This window comes from Bombus vancouverensis, chromosome 6, assembly GCF_051014615.1.
Source record: "Bombus vancouverensis nearcticus chromosome 6, iyBomVanc1_principal, whole genome shotgun sequence".
NCBI lineage: Eukaryota > Metazoa > Arthropoda > Insecta > Hymenoptera > Apidae > Bombus > Bombus vancouverensis.
In genome coordinates this window covers 5429111-5453867 of record NC_134916.1, presented here as the reverse complement: position 1 = coordinate 5453867, position 24757 = coordinate 5429111, and the positions used below count along the sequence as shown (strand labels likewise).

The 24757-nt window shown below is 41.5% G+C and overlaps 1 protein-coding gene across 1 annotated transcript in view; it reads right to left on the bottom strand.

The window, feature by feature from the left end:
* The window catches only part of LOC117160228 (uncharacterized), a 306993-nt gene that overhangs the window by 11622 nt on the left and 270614 nt on the right, over positions 1-24757 (bottom strand). Inside the window, exons 6-13 of the mRNA XM_076619153.1 lie at positions 16963-18956; positions 7783-7855; positions 7331-7371; positions 3956-5032; positions 3607-3725; positions 3365-3525; positions 2888-3159; positions 670-910 (exon numbers count right to left, since the gene is read on the bottom strand). Of these exons, the coding sequence (XP_076475268.1) occupies positions 670-910; positions 2888-3159; positions 3365-3525; positions 3607-3725; positions 3956-5032; positions 7331-7371; positions 7783-7855; positions 16963-18956 (3978 nt within the window). The remainder of the gene's footprint in view (positions 1-669; positions 911-2887; positions 3160-3364; positions 3526-3606; positions 3726-3955; positions 5033-7330; positions 7372-7782; positions 7856-16962; positions 18957-24757) is intronic.

The window sequence follows — 24757 nt, the reverse complement described above, 5'->3', positions numbered from 1 at the left end:
ACCCTTTCCGCAAGGCAAGTACCAAAATGTGCGATGCTCGCATGCACGTTTATTAGACGCGTGGACGTTCCTCCGGTTCATTGGACAACGTGGGTACCACCAGAATGGGACGTTTCATTGTGGTCTGATCTTGTATCGTCCCGCTCTACTGAATGAGATCAATTTTTACAACGATCAGGACTACAGGACTTCTCTGAGTAATTAATTTTAATTTAGTATAAATTTATATAAATCTATATTTATATTTAGTATAATTTAGATAGATTTATTGGATTGCACAGTATCTAGTTTACTGAAGCTCTTACTTTGAGAATAATAGTGATAAAGAAATCAATCATCAATTTTCTTTAGAAGTCAAATCAATTATAATAAAGATCAGGAATCTTCAGAAGTTAAAATTAAAAATCTTAATTTGAAGTGCTAAGTTTCTTAGTGTCATATATTACTTATTTGAATTTATGTGAATTTAATTAAAATAACAGAGAAAACGTTAAAATACTAATTAATAATAATATTTCGATATTCTCTCTTTCTCTCTCTCTCTCTCTCTCTCTCTCTCTCTCTGAGGATGGCAGTATCGAGTTTCCGATGAACCAGAAACGTCTTACATATTCTCACGAGCGCGGTATTATTTTGGAAGGAAAGTACATAGATCGTCGAGTTCCTTACCTATCGTCTTTACCCGTAGGTTTATCGAGAGGTCCGACTGTGTGCTGCGGAGGTGGCATACTATAGCAAGGTGTCGGCGTGTAGCCAGCTGGGATTTGGTAACCGGAAGTTACGGGACCTCCAGGATAAGTTCCACCACAATTGTAGCCTGCGGTGGGGTAAGGGGTATACGTGTTCCCAGGGTATTCCGGTTGAACGCCTGTCATTCCGTATCCGGGGTGCGGGCTCATCGGTCCATAACCTGAAAGTGACAAATATTTATAATGTAATCTTGTCGAATGAAAGATTCATTATTACAATAGAATATTGTATATAAAATGTTTTATAAACATAAATATAAAATTTAAAAGATTAAAAAATCCCTATTACATCCTAGTGTCGTTTAATAATAAAAGTTTTAATTGAAATAAAAGGTTTTAGTTTAAACGAAGTTAATATTCAATTCATTCTCCACATATTTACCATTCTTTATTCACTTTTCGGTATAGAGGTATATTTAAAAACTTGGAAATATTTATAAAGCTACGTGGATACTTGTCAAACTTGCAGTTCGGATATATATATATACAGATATCAAACCAACAGTGTTCGGTGAAAACGTACAATAAAGAAACACGGTACGGTCTAAAAACTGGAGCAACGCGAATACATGAACACGTGCGCGAATGCTCCGCTTTGGTGAAGAAGACGCATGGCGAATTTCAATTTTATGAAAATCTCCACCTCATTCCTACGTAATCTCTTGACTGGCAACGAGATGCAATAATGAAGTAAATAAAGAAGTCACTCTTTCACCGTGGAAACAAAAGAACCACGATACAAAAATAAAGATAAAAGAAAACGAGAAAATACGGAGAAGAAAAAGAAGGGGATGAAGCAATCGAAAGCGGCAGGACAAAGGTTTGGTGGCGCAAAGGTCGAAACCGTCCGTTAAGGTCGACGCGTCGCTTGATTAACCGTTGTAAAATCTACGCGTTTATTTACCGGCAAGAATTCATTTCGTCTGCAGTGCAAATAGCCGACGGACGAAGAGCGTCGGTGTACGGGCAACGTGGACGACGCGCGAACACGACGACGCCGAACGAACGAATGAACTCGACATGCCGGCTGTGTGCTCGAATATTTCAATTTCAATAACTACTCCCCAGCGTCAGAGTCCGCACAATATTGGCCGCGCCGGACTTTTGCCGGCTACGTGTACGCGAAATATTGATAATTAACAATGGTCGTGTACCGCCACAGGGAGGTGGTCCGGTAGGAAGGGTGCCGGTTTGGTGCACATCCACGCCGGCGAAAGAGGATGAGAGAAGGAGGAAAGGGGCGGGTATACACAGCGAGAGCAGGAGAAACGACGACAGGGACGAGGGAAATGGGCTGCTGTAGGTTTGGAATGCCAAGGCACAGAGAGACCGAGGAAAATGAGAGTCGGGGCCATAGGTGCCTATTATGGCAGTCATGTACTGTTCTGGCGAATTTTTATTCGACGGTTGTAACCGCGTATCGCTCTCTCGTTCGGTTCCTCTCCCGTCCGACCCCCGAGGGCGTCGAGCTCTTTGTTCTTTTCCCTTGTCCATGCATTTCCTCGCTCGTCCGTTACGTGTAGTCAAGCTGACGCGTCGCGTATGTTTCAAGTATATGTGCTTGTTGAAATTTAGAATACCGAAGACTTTGTTGGATCTATGTACATGTTGGTGTTATCTACCCGTTCCAGGTAATTTGTTTCGGTGTCTCTAGTCAACGCGTGTAACAGCTTCTGTTGCTACGCGATGAAAAATGACGGGTTTCAAAACACGAGTCTCATTGGATTTTCTTTGCATTCGATCTCACCACAGCTAGAGTTTTTACTGCATGACGCGGAGTAGTGAAGGTTTGAAATTTTTTAATATTATTCGTTTTCGGTAGCTGATGTTTCAAAAATTAATAGTTAAAGAATGAAATGATTTATTACACAATCAAATCAAACTTATCAAATTTCATCTTTAAAATTTCAAAAAACATTTAAATCTAAAAAGATAGAAAAAAGAGAGCACCTTTTATTTTATACCTCCGTTAAAAATTATCATTTTCAATATTTAAATCGTCAATTATTATAAAAACGATCAACAATTACAGATAAAATAGAGATGAGGAATATAATAGAGTCAGGGGTCATAAAGCGTTTCCAAATGATCGATGACGAACTATCTGGCAAGTTAAGTGATAAACAGTGATAGCTCACCAGTGGGATCGCGGTAAGCGTCCATGTAGTGGGAACCCCCGCTGTCTGGGGTGCTTTCCCGACTGTACGCCGTGACGTGCACACCGGGTGGCGGGAAGCCTGGCACAGGCCTGATTCCAGGACCCCCACTGAAATTGACCGGCTCGTTTGCCGTCGAGAAGTCCACGGGCTCGGTTTGCTCCTCGATTGGTCTGGGTGCTGGGAAACCAGGTCCAACGGGAACCGCCACAGCTTCTCCGTGGCCGGTTGGATATTGGGGACTTGGCGCGCCGCTATAATCAGATGAAGATGATGTACGATTTAATATCTCTCCCTCTCGTTGTATTCTGGTTGCGTTAGAAGAAAAATATTCGTTGAATTAAAATAATTCCAATATTGTTCCGCGTGTATTAAAATGAATGGCCAAACTTGATTTCTAAAGGTTGATTAAAAAGAATGTTTTTTGCATAAGAGAATAGTAGATCAAATGATAATTACCTATGAAGCCTGTTGACACTGAGATCAAGGGTTTGTCCTTGAGGACTGGGAACCTGAGGACTTGCAGTCAAGTGTGGGCTCGCTGCAGCCTGGGGACTACCACCTACTGTTTGGCCACCGCCATATTGAGGGCTGAGACTGTTGGAACCATACGGTGGAGCCTGTAATAATTATCATCATGTTTTTTAAAAATTTGTACAGTTCTACCTTGGTTTCTTGAAAATCTGTATGTAAATATTTACCTGTGGACTCGTCGAAGTGACGCTGGAGGTTGACAAATCCATTACCGAACCACCTGGGGAGGTTGGGGGGCCACCAGGTTTCTGCATTTGCTGAACTTGCGCCACTGTGACACATTTCACTGTAAGTATAAGATCATTATGAAAAATTGTATGATTGTAAACATTTTCAAATTTCCAACTAAAAAGATCCTGTGATTTACACGTCCGACATTTCTATAAATTACGAGATCCAAATTATACATCACTTCAGACTGCAAATTTATCATTATTCAGGAAAAAATTTAGCAAAATTAACTTGTATTCAAACAAAAATGGCTCATGTTCTTATAATAATAACAAAGAAATTCACCATCTTCGGTCTTCATCATCCCAGCAGCCGTAGCAGCAGCCATCGCCATCTGATGTTGCTGTGCTGCAGCCGCAGCTTCCTGATGATACACCCTTTCTTGCTCCTCAGGCGTCATTCCAGTCTGTCCCAGATAATACATATTCGTCCTGGAATGCAACTGTTGCTGCTGTTGTTGCTGCTGTTGTTGTTGTTGTTGCTGTTGCTGCTGCTGTGACTGAATTGGTGCGCAACTTTGTGTATCATATCTTTCATAAGCGGATGTGGTGCCAGGGTCATACGGTCGATGATTCGCAGCACTGGCTACTGCGTTCTCATATCCCCTCCCGGTTGCGATCTCGTTGGAATAAGTGACAACTGGTCGCGCTATATTGCTCGCTCCAGGATGCATGTAGGCTCTCGCGTGCTCTGCCGATCTGTGATGATAAAGTTCCTCGCTGGTGGTGGCCGCAGCAGCAGCTGCCGCCGCTGCGGCCATCATAGCTGATGGCTCGTACGGAGATCTCTGGGACATCTGATGACTCATCCTCGTATCCTCGACCATTGGCATGGGATATGCGACTGTGGGCTGCATAGGCAGCACGTGATGCGTCGGATGCTGAGTAGGATGATGTATCGTCGCGCCAATAGATCCTCTAGACCCCATGGCGTCCATCGAGGACATCGACGAAGAGTTCGAATCCTGATTCATGTACGAGTCGTACGTTGGCCGTACTGTGGGTGGTGGAGGTGGTGGCGGTGAATTCACTCGACAGGAAGCAGTTTCTTCCGTCTTTGGTACCAGTAAGTCGGTCGTGTTTTGACCTCTGGATGGCAGGGTGTTGCAGCAACTGCCACTCGGCGTCATATTTTCAGTTTTAGGGACTACCTTGGTCGTACGGGATGAGGGATTCTCCTCCGGCGTTTTCGGAGGTTTCACGTTGATACCCGTGCTTTTCGTTGTCGTGTAGTAGTCATAGGTCAGGCTGCTTAGCACCGGTTTTGTGTCCTGCGCCGTGGACCCGTACTGGGAGTAGCTCTTGCTATCCATCGACGGCGGCAACAGGTTCGTACTGATGTATTCTGGAGGAATTCCGGACACTGTTGCGAAAATGAAATGGTTATCACATATTTTTTATTGTTATTAATATCGTGGTGAAACTATATTTGTATCTTTGCTTGGTTATGTTTGCTTTTAATTGAGGAAAAGATTGAAAAACTATCAAACGAATGTTTGTGAGTAACATGCTTCTGTGAGTCTAATTATTCTGTATCTATGCATTTTCTTCAAATAGATAAAATATTTAACTTGTAAATATGAAAGTTTAGTTCTTCATAACTGGGTCGTTCAGAAACCATGCTGATAAACTTTGCAAATTAAAATGCATAGAGCAATGACAATTACTCGACAATAGCCACTGACGAAAAACGATGTGGTTTATGTGTACCCTCGAATGTTCGCTTTGGTAGAAGTTCACGCGAGAGCTATCGAGAAACGATCGGAGGATTAGTTTCGCGACAGTCCTGGAGCTTATAAGCCCCGATCCGATTTCACGGAGCGGTTCCATCCGTGGATTTTCTCTTGGGGCGAATTCCAGACACGTTCGAGTGCCGCTGTGCCGCCTTACCTTGAGCCTTGTGTCGTGCCTCGCGTGCAGCCTGCTTATTGGCCGCGGCAATGGGACATCCGGATAGGCTCCTGTGCGTGTTCCGATTCGAGCTGACATGGCCACGGCCGTTGCAACCAGGCGTCGGGCATTTCAAAATAGTCTCATGCATCGCCAGAACTGTAGAGAACCCAGAGACACGTGACGTGGTTATAGAACGCTGCTATTCTCGCTCCATATTTTTTCTTATTACGTTTCGATTAAGTTATCGCTAGATTATACATACGTATACACGCACACTAAGATACGATCGGTAGCATCGAGCTATTATGGGTTTAAGCTCGGTTCTTTCTTATGCGTTGAGTATAATTATCATCTTTGTCGGCAACACGATTCGCTTCTTTTTGACACATTTCGATCGCGTTGGTTTAGCTTCGATCAATGTTACACACGTAGTCAGAGATGTTGTGTATAGTATACAGAGAAAAATTAGAGGAGAAAACAGAAAGTAAAGGAAGAGAAACAAAGAAAAAGAGACAGGTGGGGTACATAACGTCACGGGACGAAATATACACATCAAATGTGTAATAGTACAATCAAGTATACCGAGCGGGTAGAGAGAAACTCAAGTAAAGACATAATCGAGTGACAAAATTATAAGACAACAACTTGCGATTCTTGTGTACCTCGATAGATTACTTGTCGTGTGTTTTGTGTTATATTGGGAATAATGTTGGTCTCTCGTATAACAGATATCGTGTACATAAAACGAGTATTTTAAAGAATCACACAAAAATTAAATTACTAAAATATTTGACATTTATTGATCTTGCTATGAAAATGAACTATGAATATTTAATGAATATTAAAAAATTTCGATGTTTCAATAACGAATCTATCTAAATTTAAATTTGAAATTAATAAAAGATGATGAACATTTTGTGAGAGATGACTACAACTTTGTTGATCCACGATGAATCAATGATCTTTCACCGTTTCGATCACGACGACTTTACTTGTCGTGTGTTCTACAGGATCGGTCGACAAGCATAGTTTGTCTGATATAGGGAACCGTGTCACAAGAGTGTGTAGTCGCCGTTTTAATTATACTCAATCGCACAAGACCCTCCGTTCGGATCCGGCGTGCTTGTACACGCATACCGGCTAGTCTTGCACCGTCCGTGTCTCGAGTTCTCCAGATGTTCGTAGGTACGGCCAACATAACCAAGTTCAAGTGTGGTGATAAATTCTCTACTATAATTAAACTACAAACAGAACGGTAAAAATTAAAACGGAAATGAAACGCAATAAATAAAGCTCTCTACCCCGCAAACGAAAAGCACAAAGAATATAAATAGACAGACACATAGACACATATAGACGGGCACGGTTAAACGAGCCCGTACTCTTTCGTCAATTCGTTCAATGCACGAAATTGAAGAAGTCCAGTTTTCATTCTTTTTCTCCATTTTTTGTTCCAATTGCTATTAATAAATGTCAACATATCGCGTGTAGACTTTTTACTTTGGTCGAATGAATTTTTCGTAAGCGTAAACGAAAATCAGTATCGATTCGCGAAACTTGTACCGAGATTTGATCGCATAGGTTTAAAGATCTTGAGCCCGATTTAAAAGAAACTACTGCTGGAAAATAATTATAGCCGTTCACGATCGTTCTCTCGCCACTCCCCTGCTCCGTTGTCGCGTGAAAAAGGCAGTCTCGCAAAAAGAAGATGCATCTATGTAACTACGATAAGAAGTAAGAGTAATGGTGCCGGTCTGTGACTACTTACTCTCAGGCGTTAGTTTATCCTTCCGTGGACAACCGGATAGGCTGAAATAACAGCAGTGAATTATGAAGCAAGGTCGTAACACACAGGTTTTAGTGGATTGTAAAAGTATGAGGGAAATAACTCCGTAAGGAAGATTTTTACTGGCTGCACAGTGACTGCCAAAAGTTTTCTGCAACTTTATTCTTTTTAATACTCTGAGTGCCATAACTTTGTCAAGAAACCAAAGTTCTAACTTGATCAAATTTTCGAGTATTTTATGTGGAATCTTATCCAGGAGCACCTAACACAAAAGTGACCATATCCTATTCCATATTCAATGACGATCGGATAACATGACGAACAGGTCTACTAGTGTCAATCCTATTTCACTTGGTCTTCCTGTCGCAACGTGGAGGTGTCTAATTGACCAGGGCAAAGTGCAGAGCACAGGTTAATTACCGATAATTGCTTACCTGCGGTGGTGAGAATAGAGTCCGGTCACGTGACCCTGCCCCGTGCAGCCTGGGGTCGGGCACTTGTTGCCCTCTGTAACAAATCAAACCATAGCGAATGGTCAAATTTCGTATGGTTTATCACCATCGCAGAGCAAATGCATTGCATTAACATATTTTGTGAAAATTAATCGTATGAATGGTGAAGAGTAAAATATCGATTATAATAGTGGAATTATTTACACGTAATAACTTTGAGCTAGGATTAACGATAGATGATCAAAATGTAGTATGTGATTAGGGGATAAGGATTCAAATGACTAATTTAGAAATAACACAGTATAAACTTTATATAAGGTAGAGCGTAATTTTTTTTATTACGTGACAGATTTTCATTAAATGAAATATTTTTTTTAAATTATATATATCTAGGAATAGAAACATACGTTAAAATATTTTTATTATATAGAATATTTGTATTTTTATATCTATATTGTCTGTTACGTCGCGTGAAGTGGTCCGTGCGACGTCCTTCATTGTCTGACCGTCAAGACCATTAGACAGACCCTCAATAAACCTAAGGACCCACCATAAACCTTAATTTTTTAACTTAATTGTTTTAACACATGTTTTTAAGTTAAACTGTTTGTCCTGAAGGATTTTCTTAGAAAAGTCCTCGGGTTTATTAGGCGCCCTTAAAAATCATGGAGAAAGCTGGTAGTCGCCTAATGGGAAAAACGAATATTTGTCTAACGAAAAAGCTGGTTTCTCCCATAAACAATGTCACCCATGAGCCACGTTGGTAGGAGGCTTCTTCCTCCTATCTTCATTCCTAACGTTGGTCATAACCAATCGGCATTGCGGATCGTTACCCTCGCTTTCCTGACGAAAAGTGTGAGCAACAAATCCGCGTTCTTCGTTCAAAGGGCACACCCATACCGAGCTTTCCTCCGTAATCACATAACAACGAACTTCACTTCTTCTACTACACTAGGAAAGTCAATTTATTTTCTGGACGACAGAGCAGTCACTTCATCTCTATTCTTGATCTCTAGACTTATTCCACAGTAATGTTTGAACCAAAACACAGTTCAAGGAACAGCAAGAGTCAGAAGTCAAGTCAGCGGAATCTACAAGTCGAAGACAGTCAATCGACAGAAGATACCTCATCACAGTCGCCAACACGAAAGGTGTCTCAGGTCGTGCTCATTCGTAGTTGTCATTTCACATACGCAACGTTGCATCACATTGAAGTTGTTGGATCATTCAAAATATTTATTAACCTGTTAATAGCAGCGTTATATTCACTCAACCATCCTTATTATCCCAAAAGAAATAAGGGATCGAACGATTCGTGGCGTCGATCAGTCAAATCGTAACGGAAATTTACCACTCCCGTTGGCGCGCTTCTTCGAGATCGCGTCTCCCCGCGAACGTCCGAAAGTTGATTGTCTTTAATTTTCCATATTTTCTCCGAATCAAGATGACCGGTATTTTTCCTATACGGCCCCACATGTATTTCACAACTGGAGATCGTTAACACAACCAGCATCTCTGTAAATGAGTAAAATATCGATCCTATTGATAAGAAACGATCGAGTTTGCGGTCTAAAAATCTCGAGCGATTGTTCTGACATGATTGTCGCTCCGCTGATTCTCGGCTGTCAACGATAGAACGTGTCAGTTCCGATGCACTCGGCCATTTCGAATCGATCATATTGTGCTCTTTAATTAATATCGGTTACGCGCTGCGTAATTGTAATATCGAGCAAACTGAAACTCCGTGTATCGTGCATCGATTCATCGTTTTCTTGCTGAATTTAATGATCGCAACAAGTATGTTTGATTGCGGGTAAATTACGTATCCAAACCGTATGGAATGTCGAGTGAAATGATAGTCGAAGCGTGACAGCGCGATCCAATACGCGGTAAAGTACTGTTACTGTGGTTCGTTTTTGTAACGCCCGAACATTGGATTCGCTGTTCGAACGTTCACTTTCGCTTTGGCAATTGGACCAATCCCGGGCATCGATATTTTAACAGGAAAACACCGGTATGTTGACAAGACGCAGTCTTTTTGTAACAGGGAAAATGAAACGCTCTCCCTTGACACCGGTTTCACGATAATTCTTATTGTGGACTGACTGCGAATGCATGTTATTTACTGTTTGTTGGTAAAACAAGCGTTCCACTTTAATTTTACTATAGTATATTGTATAGATTGATGTTTTTTTAATCGCGTAACGTAATAAGAACATAAATTAATCATTTGAAAAAAGGTATATTATATTACATTTACACAGTCCAAATGAAGTTTAAATTTATATAAAAATACCTAAAATTGTCAATGACAATCAGGAATGAAATTCTTGATAAATTCATCTGGACAAAAACGCATAGAACAGCAAGAAACTTGATAGACGTTATTCTTCGGGAGTATTTACAATGGCAGCATTCAATGAAAATTAACCATCGGATGGACGACAAGTATGTCCGACATCGTGCTGTACTTTCAGTCGACACACCGTGACAGTTACAGAATACGTTTTATTTCCTCGTTTGCCAATACCTATGTATATTTTATATTCCTTGCTCAGAGCATTGAACCTAGAGGCAAATAAAGCTTCCTTAATTACGTTCTTTCCAAGTTGAGTGAGAGTACATAGAAACGTTGCAGAAATACCTTTAAAATTATATCCAAAATACAAAAGAACATTTCTGAAGATATTAATAAACAAATTTAATTAATATTAAGCAATGTTTCTTTAATGTTAAAGTCTTTTTTAGTAATTTAAGATAGTTTAAAGTAAAGATGGTGCTTTAAGGTTTCAACGGAAAACTTTAAATGAAAACGGACAGGCTGTGGCTAACTGTGATACCTTAGATCTCGTCGCGCAAGTTACGCATTTGCGAATAACCACCGGGATTTCTCTGTCCGCATCTAAGTCTTGGGGATTAGCACTACATGTACATTCGACCCAAACTTGCCCATGAAACAAGGAACAAGCGAGCTCGCATTATCACTATTCTTCGCGGAATGAAAGCGTCAATCTTTCACATAATACCTCTGGATGATAAATCTACTATCGAACTATGTGTACAAATTAATTAAAACTCCAATTTTCTATTAACCAGTGATTAATAAAATCAATAGATAATAAAAACACTGGCAGAAGTATTGTTGTAATCATACGCGAATTCTTTTACAAAATTAATTTATCACCGAACGATCCATTATTGTTCGGCAATAGCACGTCATTGGTGAAATTAATGTTCAGAAACTCTGAGAATTTTTTCCTTCATTTTTTTCCCTCTTGTTTCTCGCTATTCTTACCGCTGTCACGAAATTGCATCGGGGGCATGCTCAAGCAACCTGTACCATCTGTCGTGTACTGGCTGTAACTTAATGGCTGGTATGGTGCACGTCACGTATAATCGTGTTCGTGTTCTCAGGGTGACCTCGCGTGACCAGACAATTACAGGTTTCCAGTACGCTCTATGTAGCCCAGAAGTACCAATCGCTTAGGATGAGACCGTCTACTTCGGCCCTTTCGCTTCCAGCGCGATGTTGATTTTAACAACTATCGCTGAATAATTCTTTTTTATGGCAGCTAAGATGAGATTAGTCCATGCGTTACGGTGGCTTAACTCGCGATAAAAAAACTATAATCGTAATAATTATATAGCGCGTGGGTAATAGGTTCTTCCTAGTTAACACTCGTTCCACACCGAAACTTTCATAGAGTTTACCAACCACTAAACATTGCAATTTAGAGTGTGTAATAATACATGTCGAAGATTGTGTCATTCGTGATTGGCGAACTTTTTTCCGTGTACTGTTGATCCTATGCACGGTTAACCTTTATGCGATCAGATAAATTTATTGGAATAGCTTATATAATATCATAGAGTATATTGTTTATCGAAATTTTATTCATAAAATTGGAACAGTAATCTGATAATCGATGTAGATGTTGTAGTAAAGTTATTTTTAACCTTCAACGTGTATTATTAGTTAGTAATTAATTATATAAAAGAACTCAAAATTCAATCACATAACAACTCTGATACTGTGTTATTTATGATTATTAAAAAATGCATTAAAAGATTATTTCATTAATGTTACATCATTTACTATCTCACAAACGACCGAGACCGCTCATACAAAATTTACGCGACTCGTAAGATGCTCGTCCATTTCATAGACGAGTTTGCCAAGATCACAATCTTTATCTTACGCGTATTAACTCATTTAGTCCTAAGCTAAGGTCAATTCTACGTTTCTTAACCCGAAAAGCTTCCTTCATAACATAGGTGCGTCCGTCACGTGTGTAAGAGGGTTCGAAAAGGGATTCAGAAGGAAACAACCTAAAGGAAGGCCAGCTTTAGGTTAGTTGTAGGGGGTTCCTATGGAGTGAGTACACTTTTATAAACTTTGTCGTGTACTAATCCTCCTTCAGCCTGGATCCCCCCAGCCACCTACAGCCGACCCACGAAACAGCCACCATGACGCCGAGAAACTTCATCAGGCCGTCATTTCGCCTTCGAGAAAGAGAGGGACCGAATCGATCCCTGCTTAGACGATAGCCTGGTCCACATTCCTGGAAAATTAGATCACGATACGTGATGTCATTAGCGACATACTTTATTCGCAAAACCGAAGGAACAGGGGAACTAAATACGGCAATAGTTCGTCATGTCGAGAGATTCCAGGATAATGGATATTAATGAAAGGAAAAATGCGTAAATTTCGCTTTTGAACCGCGAATATGACTGCCTTTCTAGCGTTCTATGGTTAGAACATTGGGAACAATGAAAATGAAAAATGTCTGCCACTATGGAAATGATACGTGTTTTTAATGATTCGTACTCTTGTATGGGTACCGTATGGGTTAAAAAGAAATATTTAGACGTTTTCGAGATATTCAAATATTACTAATGCCAAATATTCCTGTATTGGTTGACATTTCGATGTAGATTAAATAGATCAATAAATTAAAATATTTTTAATTTGGCTGAGAGGAATAAAACGGCAGTTTAATCATTTTCAAAGCATAAAAATGTAGACACCACACTTTTATTTTATAAACAAAACGTTTGTAATTCATAAATATCTTATTTTTCGTTTCATTTCGAATAAATTAAAGTTGAATTGTTTGTACTCGGCACCAGCACTCCTATTTCAATCAGCAAAATTAATCATAGTGATCAAATATAGCGTCAGTGATTCACATACCAATTTAATCTATTCATATTACCTAAAAAAATGTATACATTTGTATATTTATATATGTATATAACGTGTACATTATATCAGCCCCGTTTTTTTTTTTTGTACATTATTACATCTGTACCTTTTTTAAAATGACTTTTCTAAATCATCTTTAAATACTGTTTCTTATTTTGCTAGAAACTATTAACGAATTACTTAGAACTGCAGCACTTCGATACTTAGAAAACACTTTATTGCTAATAAAGAAATAACGAACAATCCCCCAGATCGGTGAAGGAAGAGCGAACGGGATTCCGTGCTTTTTAATTAGTAGCAGGTTAAAAAGCGGCTAAGGGTGGCGGTTGGCCGCCGCCGGCGGGATTAATAAATTAGCCGTAAGGTTTTAAAGCGGCTGGTCGGTACCTAAGCTCGGTGGAAAAGAAAGAAATGGACGAAGAACGAAACAGAGATAGAGAAGAAAAGAACGAAGGGGCAGATAATGGTTCCGGTCAACAAAATGAATACCGGCACGCGCTGTTCTTTCCGGATCTCTGAATAGACTTGTAACGAGTCGGTCAGCCAGACCTCTCTTCTTTTTTCCTCTTTCTCCACGTTTTCCACTATGGGATCCAGTGGCGGGATGGACGAGAGGGTCAGAGAGAAAAGAGGAAAGAGCGGATCCAAAGGGTGAGAACGAGGATGAGTAGCGGGCAGCGAGGGTGAGGCCGTGGCCGAGTGTGTAATTGTGTTATTTTGTTGCCATTTCACGTGAGGGTCACCACGGGAGGTCCAGAGGTGTACATAAACACCAGGATTGTTTTATTCATTCGGCCCACTGCACGACGCGTGCCGAATTCTTTTCTTTCTCCCCTTTCCTCTCGTTTCATGTCGTTTCTCGTCGCTCTCTCCTTCTCTTTCCACAATCGTGCCCGCACCGTGCTGAAATCCTAGATACTATCGTGGGTAAAAATTGCGGTTAAACGCGGGAACCGCGTATTCATAATCAATCGATGGACAGATTTAAATGACCACGTAGGGCAGGAGTGAATAAATAGGCGTGTATTTATTTTAATCGACCGATACTGGGGAGCCCTTCCAGGCTTCTTTTAATCATTAAAGAAAGGTGTTAATATAAGGAAAGTATCTTCGTGTTTCTCAATTAATAAGTTTAATATATCCTTATATACACGAAGATAAATGTATCACGAATCAAAATAGGAACGATGTTTCTCGTAATAGTTATCGAAAAGGGTTGGAAAGTGTAATTATAACGTAAGATGATAGTAGATTCTCGTTCGACTTAGAACGAGATCTTAAAGGCCGAGAAGCAAACGTAGAAGACGAAAGATTCTAAAAAAAGAGAACAGCCCAGGGAACAATCACAAAGTACGTATTTACACACGGCGACGCGCGCGGCCGTAACGCGAGGGTAGAGCCCCTGCGCGCGAGTAAAGGTCCTTTTTATGCGTGCGGTCGCAAAGGCAGCGTAAAATTGAGTTACAGGGCAGTTTATTTTTTTATTAGCCAGGCCAACCCTGCCTGCCGCGCTGTTTCAACGCGGAAAGGGTGGTTTTTGCGGCCGACGGATTTCCCGATAGCGGTTTTATGGCGTGTCAACACGCTCTTATGCCTGTGCACCGTGTGTGTCGGCGGTGTGTTGAATAAAAAAGAGAAAATATTTTAAAAAATGAGAGAGTAGAGGCAGAATAATGAAGGAGGAAAAGAGGAAAGAGACGGGAAAAAGGAAGGAGCACGACGTGCACGCAATCCTGTCGCTAAATCGGAAGGCTCAGGAACGAGCGGCGCGAATGGCACAGGCGTACGAGCCTACGATTAAAACTATAGCTCCATAGGGTCCGGCACGCCTGTACCGCCGTCACGCTTGTAAGTATGCGATTAATCGTGCCCACTTATCACGGCCCCGCGTTTATTCATCGAGATTTCCGTCGAGCTGGATTGCTCGGCCTATCTCCACCTACGAATCTTTTAATAATCAACCGCCCCCTGAGAGATTGACAGATGCCGCTGAAACTCCTTCAACGTAAACGTTCGAAGCGTGTTGGAAGTTTTTGTTTGTACAAATATTTTGATATGCAAGGTAATGTTGTGGTCATTGAGTGTGATGAAATTGATTGATCGATTGGGCTATTGTATTTTAGGTAATGTACGCATATTATATGGAGTTTAAGGATAGATAGAGTCCGGTAACGCTTGAACTAGGAAAATCTTAGTAGACGTGAATATTTTACAAATTAGTGATTCTATGTTAAGATATATTAAGTAGAATCGATATTTTAAAACTTAGCTTAAGTGAATAATAATTAGTAAAAATTCTATACTTTGCCTGAAGAACCCTATTATAGAATACCTGAAATTTATAATATATTTTATTTTTCATTTATAACGTGTTTATATCTATAAACAGTATCTACTGTAATCTATCTATCTAGGTCAACTTACACAGGATGCGGAACGACAATGATTGAATTTTTGAACTGTTCGTCTTCGTAGGTTCAGTCAGAGAAAACGTTAAGGGGATAATGAGGACAGGCAGCAGAGCCGCATGGTGGTAATAAGGTAGCGTGGTGTGGCTGGGATGCTAGTCACGTTTCTAGCTGCTGACAGCTGCGGCTTATACGTATGACGTGGTATCAACCCCAAATTTCCCCGTCTAGGCACATCGTGTCGTCGCTGCCCTAAGACCCTGGAATGCACTCGAACTCCAACCTGTCACACCGTGGAATGTCTCCCTGTTGGCGCACCCGGAATTTTCTTTGATTTCTTTTTGTTGTCACTGATCGTTCCAGTATTTCTAGTGTTTTACTTTAGACAAGTGAGTAAAGTTACTAAATAATACTATTTAATAATACTAAATAATATTATTTAGCTAAGATGTTAACGATGGAAATTATAACTAGCAGAATAATCTATTTTTGGAATCTTTTGAATAATGAATTTCTCGATGATGATTCATAGCATGACAAATATATTTTATTCTAATACTAAATTCTGATATATAAAAGTAAAATTAAATGTTTAAAAATACTTCAATAAAAAATCTTATTTAAAAAAAAATGCGGTAAAATATTAGCGTACCGTAAGAATCTTTCAACTACATTTCTATCTTAAGAACATCTCCAAGATAGAAGTTTGGCCGAGTAGGGAAACAATTAGAATACGTAACTTTAGGAAAGTAAATTTTGAAAAAAAGGGGAGAAAGTAATTTTGTAAGAGCAGCGAGTATATGGAAAAGTAAACTCCGACTTATAGTACAGAATTCTAAAGGGCACGTGCTTGAGTGCGTGTAATAGGTGCAAGTTTCCCCGCGTGCTGGCAGTCTTTACGATCATCGCGACATTCCCATGATCAAGCGAATAGTTTCGAAGCAGTGCAAAGACGAAGACAAAGTGGCTGTAGCAGAGGATACGGAGAATAACTTTACTTTGAGAGACCTTGATTTCACCATTTGAGTCATCGCCCCTCGCTTCGTAATTATTGATTTTCCGTGCTACCCTAACTCCCCTAACTTCATAGAGAAAGTAAGAGAGAGTGTGTGTGACAGAGAAAGAGCGACAGTAGGAGAAGAATACTGTACGCGGGAGAATCGAAAATGCCTTTTGTCCCCCTCTCATAGCGAATAACACACGAACGCTAAGCCTACTACTACCATCGGCATTAGTCTCATCAATGTTTTCGCGAATTTCTTCAACTTCGATATACCTTCAATCAACGAAATTGTCCCGATTAGGGAAAGCGATTTAAAACGCTGCTCGTATTTGCAGTCGTTAAAGTCTCGACGGGACACACGAGTGGAATGAGTTGGACCTATGCTATTATTACTACGAATGCTTTATATCGCTATAAAATTCGTAAGTCCTTTTAAACGAACTCTATGAAAACAAAATTCTTCGTGAAGACAAGCATGCGATGCTTGCAGATATCGAAAATGTCGGTGATATTCGTACAGAATAGGACATTGAATCTCTCACCTCTGTTAAGACTGGACGGAGACATGGACATTCCCGGTCTGGTGCCATCAAAGGTAACGGGCCTTTCTGCCATTTTCATAACAGTTTCTTGCTGACCAGTTCCACTTCCTGATGTCGCATCACTACCAGTCGTTGGACTAGACGTCGTCGTACTGGTTGAAATAGCGGTGATAGCGATACTATTCGTGACATTGTTCCCGTTGCCATTGCTGACCGGATTGGCAGTATTGTTCGCGTTACCACTACTATTGTTGTTCGTACTTTTGTTAGGTATGTTATTAGTACAAGTTCCATTGCTATTACTGTTGATGCCACTGGCCGTATTGCCGTTGGTCGTGCTACAACTGCTAACAGCCGTTACACTAACCACTCCCTCTCTGGCTATGTCCTGAATGGCACTGGCTGCCCTCGACCCGATACCAGCTGGTTGGAGAATCGTATACTGTTTCGAGGAATCGGGACTGGTGATAGCAGGAAGGCCACTAGTAGGACTTTTGTTGCCTGTCATCGAGTTCGGTGTAACCTCGTGCCTCGTTACATGATGAACATCCTCCTTTGACGATTTCAATTGTAATAACGATACAGAGGAAGAATGCTTGTCCTCCGAGGTGGTCGAGATTCCCGTAACAGGTTGGGGTGTTGGCATCGTTGGTCCTGGACCAGCAGTGGGGTAACCGACAAACGTAGCGGATGCTGGGTACGGACCGATAGGTGGTATCGCTGTCGAAGCCACGGCCACTGACGGTGTACCGCGGCCAGTCGCTTTCGCGTGGTCCGTATTGGGTGGTCTAAACGCCGACGTTGCAGAGAACGGAGAATTCGACGGTGGTGAAGAAGAGGAGGTGGTAATGGCGGTTGGCGAAACCTTCATACTGTTCTCGTTATAGTGCCTGTGGTAATTTGAATATAATTGGTTTTGATGTTGCTGTTGTTGTCTAGAATTTTGTGGCGATTGGCCGTTTCTACATGTTCGATCCCTGTCCCTCTCGTTCAGCTTGTCCCTGTCAGCTTCGTCTTTCTCGGCAGCTGGATCCGACATGTCGATCTCTAATTCGTTGGAGGAATCGTCGACAAGTTCGTTGAAATCGGGTGGATCGTATCTAGAATACTTGTCAGTCTGCCGACCTTGACTGTCCACGTGAGTACCGATTATATTCCTGTCATTCCTGTCTTTATTGGATAAAGATCTCATCGGCACTGGCCTGATTTTACCTGATTCGTTTGGATTCACGTTGTTTACTTGGTTTTGGATAATGCCACATTCATTTTCCGTTTTTAACAAACTGTCTAAATCCTTTTTCGCTTTGTTCGGGTGCTGTTGTTGCTTCATATCTTGTTGCTTCAACTGTTGTTGGGATTTGCTGTTACGATCTTGCTGACCGCGGAACGATATCACGTCTTTCAAGGAACAACCTGCGTCATTGCTAGTGGTTGAAGAAGTGGACATAGAGGAAGGCGACAGTTTAGGGTTATCTTTTTTCTCTTCAAACAGGTTTTCAAAATTCGACTCATATTTGTCCTCGTCGGAATTACCTCGCTGATATAAGGATCCTCTCGGACCAGGCCAACTTCCAGACAGGCTTTTCAAAGCAGCTTCGGTTTCTCTGATTAAAGTCTCATCGTCTTCGGGTTCTTCCGAGTGTTTGCTGGACTTTCTCGCTGGGCTACCTGAATTTCCAGCAGCGAATGCTCGTTTCTTTTGAGGTAGCGGTATACTCTTGCTCGAATCACTGGCTTCGAGCGATTTGCGCGTTTCTTCATCGCGAACGCTTTTCCTCCTTCGTTTAGCAGCAGCATCAGCTGTCTCCATTTCTTGCGGAATGATCGCTTGAACAGCCTTCTTGTTGATCAAGGGTTGCTGTTGTTGATAATGCGGCTGTTGTTGTGGCTGCTGTGGTTGCTTAGGATTTGGGCTGACAGATTCTGCTTCCAGCTTCCGTTTTTTGAGATGAGCCATCGCATTCTGGCCACCTGGCACGCTGGTCAGTTCCACCCTGGAACACAAAAATTCCAGAGGATCAGGAAATCTGCTCTCTCATCGGATGCATGGATGCAGTGAGTTTTGATCAATGAGTGCAATCCGCTCGCTCAAGATCGCTCAACATCTAACAAAACCAATTCCCGTAGCTGGGGAACAGAATCTCTGTCAGTTCCAAACGATTCAGATCACCCGTCCCATCTTCTTAATCCTCGCTTTCTATTCTTTTACCTTTCACTTACTTTTTTTTCGTTTTTTCATGAACCGTGCATTCGAAGCCTAAAGTAACCTGAGTCTCTCAAGAAACTTCACCTGAATGCCGTGGAGGTCCACCGAGGACATGGCCTCGAATCTTGGGACCCTCTCCATCCAGTCTAGACGTCTGAGATCTTCGGCCCCAAGTGAAATGTACTAACGATTGTGTATCTTCTTCGACTGAACAATACCACTCCGTTTTCTTTATATTCTTTCTTTAAACATTACTCTCTCGTTCTATGATTATTATTAGGAACACGGAATTGTGGAGACACAGATTGTGCACGCACTCGATGTGATATACGCGCGGGCGCGCGCTCGCGTGTTCACGCACCAGTCACGCGTGGTCGGTCGGCTACACCGACTTGATATACGATATATAGACAGATGCCTTTGTGTCGCACAAGCGCGCGGAGAGCCTTTCCACGCAGGATGCTCGCGAGCTACTGTGTGCTATGTTTAAGTTCGTTCGGGGGTGGCGATCTTCCACCGCGACACCGGAGGGGATGAAGGCTTGCGCGAGCAACTGGCAGCTTCTGCTTCGCCGCGAAAAGTGGGGGCGGGTTCTGCGCACTGTCCACCCCTTTTAGCTTTAGCTGGAACGCGATTCCCGGCCTCTCAGCACATCCCCCGTCACTCTCACCTCACCACCCCCTAAGCATAGAAAGAGAGAGAGTAGGGGACACGGCCCCTGGATGCACACCAAGGTGTTTCTCAGTGTGTTGGGCAACGGGCGCTGGTACACCTTCGGTCCGCTTATATTCACCCACATCTTAACTTCCACCACCTCACCGACCCCTCACTCGTCTGTCTCGTTCACGATCTACGTGTACCTGTGCTACCTGGTTTTCCTTCGCTTGCCTTAAAAGTCCCGGTGATCCTGGTCCCCGGCCAGGGACCTCCTGTCTTTTTTACATTCAGCCGAGGTCTGGTCTCCCGTAACGAGCAACGTCAAATTCAATTAGAATTAAACTGCGGAAACGCGGCGACGGCTCCGTGATCATTGCTGTATTTACTTCTGATTACTGCGAACGTCGCTCGTAAAGCGTTCACATTTAAAGAGGCTCGCTGTCGCAATTACGCAGCGAAAACCGGGATTTTGTGTGCGAACTGATTCTTCGTAATTACCATTTGAACATACGCGAATTTTTTCCTTGCGTTCGAAATATGTAGAGGAAGGTGCTTTGAAAATTATAATATGCCATTATCGATACTTACGTAATATATAAATGCGTTTGTTTCAAAATAAAATTTGAAGAGATTCTTTGTTTGTTGTGTCTCCATACTTCGCTGTACTTCAACATAGTAGAATTAAGTTAATTTTCGTTAGACCAGTTTCTCAAGTTTCTCAATTCTAAACGAAAGTTACCGTTATGATAAAATATTTCCTAGGGTAAGCCTTACTCTTAAGTCGAATTTTCCTGTAGTAAGGTATTAGGATGTAGCTATATTTGGACGACATTTATCGATCCGTTATGTAACAAAAGCTAGCGTGCACATTACTGAGCCGAATTCATCTGGACAGGCACGGTTACCTCGGCCCGTTTCCCGATCGCGAATGATCGCACGGGACTACGTATATTTTCAATCGATGGGGCCACCCCTATCGGCTAGCTCGTACGGTTTAGAGCGATAGCAGGAAGCTACAACTCGAATTAGATAAACCCGAGAGGTTCCGAGAGACGGTACAGGAAGAAGAAGAAGAGCAGGATCAGCGTGAGCGCTTAGCGGGAGCTTCGAAAGGATCTCTGGAGTGAGAGGGCTTTCCTTAAACCCTAAACCCTCCTCAGACCACGGGAAGCTCGAAGAGTTTAGAGCAACGAACTCCTAGAAAGGACCGCAGGAAGAGAATGTGCTCTCTCTGACTAAAATCGAAAGTTAAATCGCACCGACGGCTTAAGACATTATCACTTTTCTTTGCCGGCCAATGCTCATTGGTCCAGCATTCGGTGTTCGAGAGATCGAGAGCTACGCGAGCGAGTGAAAGATAAGACAAGAGAAAGAGAGAAGGCGAGTGAAAGAAAGAGAGAGTTAGGTGGCTGAAGCAGAGCAAGGAAGAGCTTGAATCCCTTCCAGTTAGGGATCAATGCTTCCTCGTCCACCCTCCAATTACGTGTCATCCCTTATGGCCTGTGGGGAATAATTAGAAAGCAGCCCTTTTCCTGGACCGAGTACCTACGTCCGCCAACGTGGTATCGCGTAAAGATTGGTTTCGTTTTTGCGTCCAAGGAAATGTCACGTCCGCTGTTAAAGTCTCTGCTTTTCTCGCGAATCGACGATGGCAGCTGTTTAGTCCCCCTTTACTGTGAGCGATGTTTGATTTAATTGTAATACTCGAGTTTACAAAGAATCTGAGTGCATTATTTGGTTAATGTAAAAAGATGTGCAATACAGAATTTAGGACTCATTTCCATATCAAGAATTATTCTCCTAATATTCTTTTTGTATAATAATTTACCGATTAGTAATATTGGTGAATTAAAAAGTTATAAGTTGCAGATTATAAACTTCTCCTTAACAATGTCACCATTTTTTGTTAAATAGGTGAGTCAGATAATTTACGATTTTCAATATGAGTGACTGCACAAGTGATTCCTACCTCAATGAAAAAAATGTAATTCTTATGTTAAACATAATATTCCAAAAAGTCGTACGAAATCAATATAAATCGAATGTACTCGGTATAAGTGTTATACGTTCGCTGTTCAGCCTGCGTTGACTGATAACAGTCCTCCCTCTTGACAGACATGAAGATTCTCGACACCTCAAAATCCGTACTCGTCAATTAATTAGCAAGTGCCGTTCCTAGCGGAGGAGATGGTTACCCAGGAACACGAGGCTGCAGAAGCGGACGATGGTGCCTCTACTGAAGGGATTAGAGTATTAGGCGACGTCACGTCACTAGAGTCTAAAGGAGCCTCCTTGGAACTGTGCTCTCAGAGATAGCCCAAACTTACACACCCCCTTCGTCTTACCGATGGTTCTTCAAGTACTCGCCCCCTCTCTCTTTCTCTTATACACTTTCCCTACTCGTGCTCACTTCCTCAGTCTCGCTCACTCACTCCTCATCTTTCGTCGTTGCTTCTTGCTGGGTCTGGCGTCCTTCTTCAAGTCCTCGACAATTCCAATTAGATAAACCACGCCAGGATCACGGTACTCTTAACAGTATTCGAGGTTAAGTCTGTTTCTAGATTTATGTCAAAACAATTGTAAAATGTCGACATTAAGAGTTACTTGTCTTGATCACTTCATTAAGAAAAGCTGAATATATATTCTTCAGTTGCGATGGTAATAGGATATTGTGCATCAATATCTTCATGGTTTAGATTTTTCGCAGTATAAATTAATTTTCTTTCAACTTTCTATTCGTCTCAAATCTTTATTTGATGGTTTCTTCCGTAAACGGTGAATCTAATATAGAGTAATATTCATATTTCGCATTCTAAAGACCATCGCGCTCCAAATTTTTATTCGAGATTATTAAAGGACCATTTGAAAATACAATGTACAAAATACTTCTTTCCACTTGTTCGTTTTATACTAAGGAATAAGAATGATTTTCGTTGTACCTACTCCATCTAAGCATCCACGGAGGGTGTTCTCGCGAGAGGAACTCGTACATCTTTTTCTCGCCGACATTCAAGGGTGGGGGGTCGGTGCTAGGCGAATGCCGGATAATTTAGGGGTCTCTCACGCGTGGATAATGGGGAACTTGGCTAATGCACCCCACTTGGCACCACGTGGATTCGCGTGAGTTTTGCGACTCAGACTCTTCCCGCTCCCATCGCCTTCTTAAACGCTGAATGAAGGCACAGCATGACTGTGGAATAACAACGACAGATTCCATGTGATTCATATCCATAAAACTCCATTTTTCCACAATAATCTTATTCTCTATCGAAAAAATTACTACATTTTGCTTCAATCATTATTATTAGTAGCATTGCTCCGAAATATTGGCTGCTACAACTTAACGCTATTAATTCTTCGATATTCGTTGATATGGAACAATAGTAAATATTTGAATATTTCGAAGTATTAGATATATTAAAAAATTCGCAGAGCCGACGAGAATGTCGAGAACTCTTATTTAATCGAGCGGGACTAGTGGCGTGTATTGTCTGGCCATCGACGGTGGCATTCTACTGAACACGATTTGAGCCCGAGAAACCTAACGAATTGGCTTTATTTCCAAAGGGGATCCAGCGATGCTATTCTCTGTCGAGCTGCTTTCACATCGAAGGACAAGGGAAAAGGATTTTAAAGCGGGGCTCATGTCGTGGCATCAGTGCAAGCGGGGAAAGAACGCTGTGACTAGGACAGCTGCCCGATTCGGACATCCATCCAGCTCCAGGGAATAGCTCTCGTCCCTTTACTAACTATCCGCTCTTACGTCAACCACTTCGCTCTCATTCTGTTTCTTTTCTTCTCGTGTCCTCGCCAGCCGCGCCCCCAGCTTGCAGACTGACGTCTTAAAGCAATCGAATTCTGATCAAATATTTAACGCTGCCGGGGCTAACGTTTTAAGTGGCTCCTCCTCTATCGCTGGACCCTGTTTTGCCGTATAAGAAGCGTCTTACATCGTTGTCCCGTTTCATCGAATTTTCTGACAAGCAGCTTTAAGTGTGCCTGGACTTGAGCAAGAAAAATACCCTACATATTTTTCAAATTTTAAATGCATCGACGAAGGTAAAGTGATAATATCGCTCATAAACTTGTCGCTCATAAAATTGATATATTTATTGTCTTGCTGTTTGATTCTGGAGTAGTATTGTAATTTAGAATAAGGAGTCGAGACGTTGCCTGTGAGTTTGCAATTGGCTATAAGTCGCTATACGCTACGTTTGATGAAACTGAAAAATGTTTAGTTATTAATCACAGTAACAGAAAAGTTAATCAAATATCGTCGTAGAGGACTACTTGAAGCTTTCAAAAGAAAAATAATACAAGCAACAAAATCGTTAAATTGAGAAAACTATGAATAAAATAGTGCAAATTATAATAGAACAATGTGCATATTTCCAAATATAATAGTAGAACACGTTATACTATATCGTTACAACTTGAAAATTGATAAAAGAATTCTCTTAATCAATACAGATATATCAATCTTAGATACTATTTTCAATATTTAATCTCAGGTTTAGGGAAAGTTAGATCTATAGTTCTCCACTGACTTGCGAATTCTTTAAATAGAATAAGACACAATCAGTGTTCAGTTTTATATATTTGATACATTAATTCTAACAAATTATGACATGTTTTCAATAACTCCAATTAAGATCTTATTCAGTAATGTTATCAATCCTTAAAATTCGAAAATGGTCCAAACACAAACGTTCGAGATATTGTTTTCTAGTGTAACAAGGTGGTCCTGAGATTTCTGGTTCGATTAACGGGCCGGCTATGGATCAACGCGTCAGGTCCAAGGTGGAGGTCGCTTTTTTTGTCCTTTTCAGCACACGGCAATACGTCACGCGTCCCGGTTTCGGGGAGTAATTAAAGAGAGCGCAGAACAGCATGACGCCTCGGGCCTGTCTGGGGTAAGGAGCGGGGCGAGAC